General features: G+C 37.1%; 1 protein-coding gene across 1 annotated transcript; it reads right to left on the reverse strand.

Moving 5' to 3' along the window:
- Positions 1 to 645: 645 nt before the first annotated feature.
- On the reverse strand, positions 646 to 2,731 carry LOC118754439. Its single transcript, XM_036489315.1, has 3 exons — positions 2,189 to 2,731; positions 1,147 to 2,122; positions 646 to 1,078 (listed from the first exon to the last, which is right to left on the reverse strand). The coding sequence occupies exons 1-3, from the start codon at positions 2,645 to 2,647 to the stop codon at positions 684 to 686; spliced, it is 1,830 nt and encodes a 609-aa protein (XP_036345208.1). The 5' UTR covers positions 2,648 to 2,731; the 3' UTR covers positions 646 to 683.
- Positions 2,732 to 2,949: the final 218 nt, after the last annotated feature.

Genomic DNA, 2,949 nt, shown 5'->3' on the forward strand with positions numbered 1-2,949 from the left:
AAATATTTGTGGTAGAGTACTGGAAGTTGGTATAGAGGTATATCAAATAATTCCATACTCATGGATAAAAATGGGCGGTATTGGAAAAGAGGGCGTGGCACCTCCCATCTCCCTCCCAGAGGGGGTTTCGACCCTATTAAGCTGGCATTTCAGGGTACTATTTTATATATATATAAGGAAAATTTGAAAGTTAGGGGGGGCTCGAGCACCCCCCTGCCCCTACCTGGCTACGCCCGTGTCAATACATAAAGTTCACACCCGTAACAGAAGAAATAACTCAGATTTTTTTCCATAAAAAAAAAAAAAGTAATTTAGATATTTTTTCGTATTTGGTAATAACTCATGAATGAATTATAGCTTTGTCAAAATGTAGAATTGGTGTGTCCTTTCTACTTAAATTTAAAATATAAAATACACTTTTATCGCGAGTAAATGTATCGTGATGACTCGGACTTAGATTCGCCGAAGAGCTGTTTCTTCAGCATCTTTAAACCTGTAGCCCATACACACTACATTAATTAGCAGAATCATCGAAACAACCGTCTTATTAAGGCTGCTACAAATTATTTTTAAACATACATTTGTTTGTATTTATTTGAATATTATTTATGATTACATAGCAAAACCAATAATTTTATATTTTAAAACAAATCTATTTGTATGAATACCATAGATATCGACATTTATTCCATTACACACCTCGATTGCTCTTGCGGTGTTGAAAACACAATTGCTCGAATTAATCCATCTCTTACCGATTCGCTAGGATTGCCTACATTAAACATGAATTTTACCTTGTTGCAAATTACGTCGGGAACGCAGGTATACATTGGATACCATCCAACTTTGTTGAACACAACATATACTTTATATATCAAATTACGATAAACATACACCGGGCGATCAAATGTTATTTCCAGCAAAGAATCATACCGGACACGAGATGTGCAGTGGGTATATGTAAGCCTGGAACCTTGAATATCTTGAATGTGTGCATATAAAATCTCCGTATATCGCTCAGAAAACCCAGCCGAATTCATAAGCTCTCCGCAAAGGACCTGAGTGGGCACCTGAACGCCTGCATACACATACAAACATGGGTTTTAGTTATTGAACGAATCAATTATTACATACGAAATCTCAAACCTGTTATCCATATATTACTATCCACTTGAAAGGTTAGTCCGCAGTCAGTCACACTCGTGTTTCTATAGTCAAATTGTTGATTAAGTGTTCGAACGCAATAAGAACGTCGTGTATCGTTTGTTGCTAAATCAGTGTCACTACCGCCTTGGAAGGTACTTAAATTGCTTGAAGATGCCGATGGAGGCACAGCCGAAACATTAGAAGCTGTATTAGTCATAAAAGTTTCAAACGGTGCAAAACTTGTTGAAGCTGGTGCGTTCGAAGGAACTGAGTGGCGATAAGATGATAAGTCTCGTTGACTGCGGGATTCATAATATTCACGGCTTGTTCTCGAACTGCAAAATCCTTCTGGCATTGGGCAGTCGTTAATAGTTGGGCTTGAAATCTTAATAAGGATAGCAAGAGCTTCATGTTGTTTAAGTAGTTTAGATCGAGCGGGACCTTCAGCAAATTGTTGAGGTGTGAGTGTGAGGAAGCGAATTTTTTGAGTAGCCTGACGTATAAGAGACTCATCAATTTCGTTGCTGGAATTTGAGAAAGAAGTCATCATATTTGACTCAGAAGGAGGTGTAGTTTTCCGCGTACACTCTTTTTCGTCATACGTTCCGGATGTGTCACTATCAACGACAACTACGTCCTCTACTACATGGGATGAGAAGCTGTTTTCCTGTTGGTGTTGCAGAATATTTGAAACTCCCGGTTCCATTTTTATCTCAACATCGTCAGAAGTATCACTTTCTATAACTGATAATTGTTGCCTGGAGCCTTTTTCAAAACTTGATGATGATTGCATATGCAAGCCGTCATTTTCTATAAAAAGTCCACGTTCAGTAGCATATTTTACTAATGCATTAAAAAGCTCCAATTCAGATGTAATATTTAATCTATCTTGGTCAAGAATTGCCATTAATGTAGACATCTCTATATCTACGAAACTTGGATCTTCTAGCACATCGCGTGTGTTCGCTGCTATAATCTGTATAAATAAAATTATTGTAATATAAATTTTACTGACTATATTGTAATGCTACATACGACTTACACTCATGCTACTCTGCATTAAACGCGGTTCATCAAACAACTTTGCAAACTCATACGCACGACAGGCATTTTTAGGACTTAAATCTGCCCATAGAAAATGAGTGCATTGTTCTACCACGTAAGGCAACATATACTTTTTAGCAACATAACACAGCTCACAAGCTTTGTCGAATGAGCTAATGCTAATACGATCAGAATATATATACTCCATCATTGCCAAAAAAGCATCGGGCTGTACATCGGGTATTAAAATTGGGTCATTCTCGTCCGGAAGATTACCATAAAACATTCGCTCAAAAACAGGCGAGGACATTGCCAAAATTAGCTTGTGCCCAGCGAGCATCCTCTGATTCGGTGCTGTTCCTACCAGAAATCTACAATCGGACCACTTTTCAGATTGTAGTAAGTAGAGACCACGCTCCTTAATTAGTTGAAACCCATTTTGCCAATCTAACTCCATAGTGTTGTACTTTTTCCTAATTTTTCTCAAATTCCAATCAATCTAATTCGAGCAACTCTATTGTGTATAAATAAAAATAAAAATTCGTGCTGCCACGCTGGTGAGAACTCAATAATCAAAAAGTTTTAATCGATTATGAACCAAACACTCATTCTTTATGCTTTATACTACGTGTACATAGCTCCACATTGTGGCAAATACCATGAACGAAAGATACAAGATCACGCAATAAAGGCCAAAATTCAAAATAAGCATTTTTTAAATCAATTTTTCTCGAAAACTTTTTCTGGGATTTTGAAAAT

This window comes from Rhagoletis pomonella, unplaced genomic scaffold (genome assembly GCF_013731165.1).
Source record: "Rhagoletis pomonella isolate Grant_MI unplaced genomic scaffold, Rhpom_1.0 Rhpom_scaffold_03898, whole genome shotgun sequence".
Lineage (NCBI taxonomy): Eukaryota > Metazoa > Arthropoda > Insecta > Diptera > Tephritidae > Rhagoletis > Rhagoletis pomonella.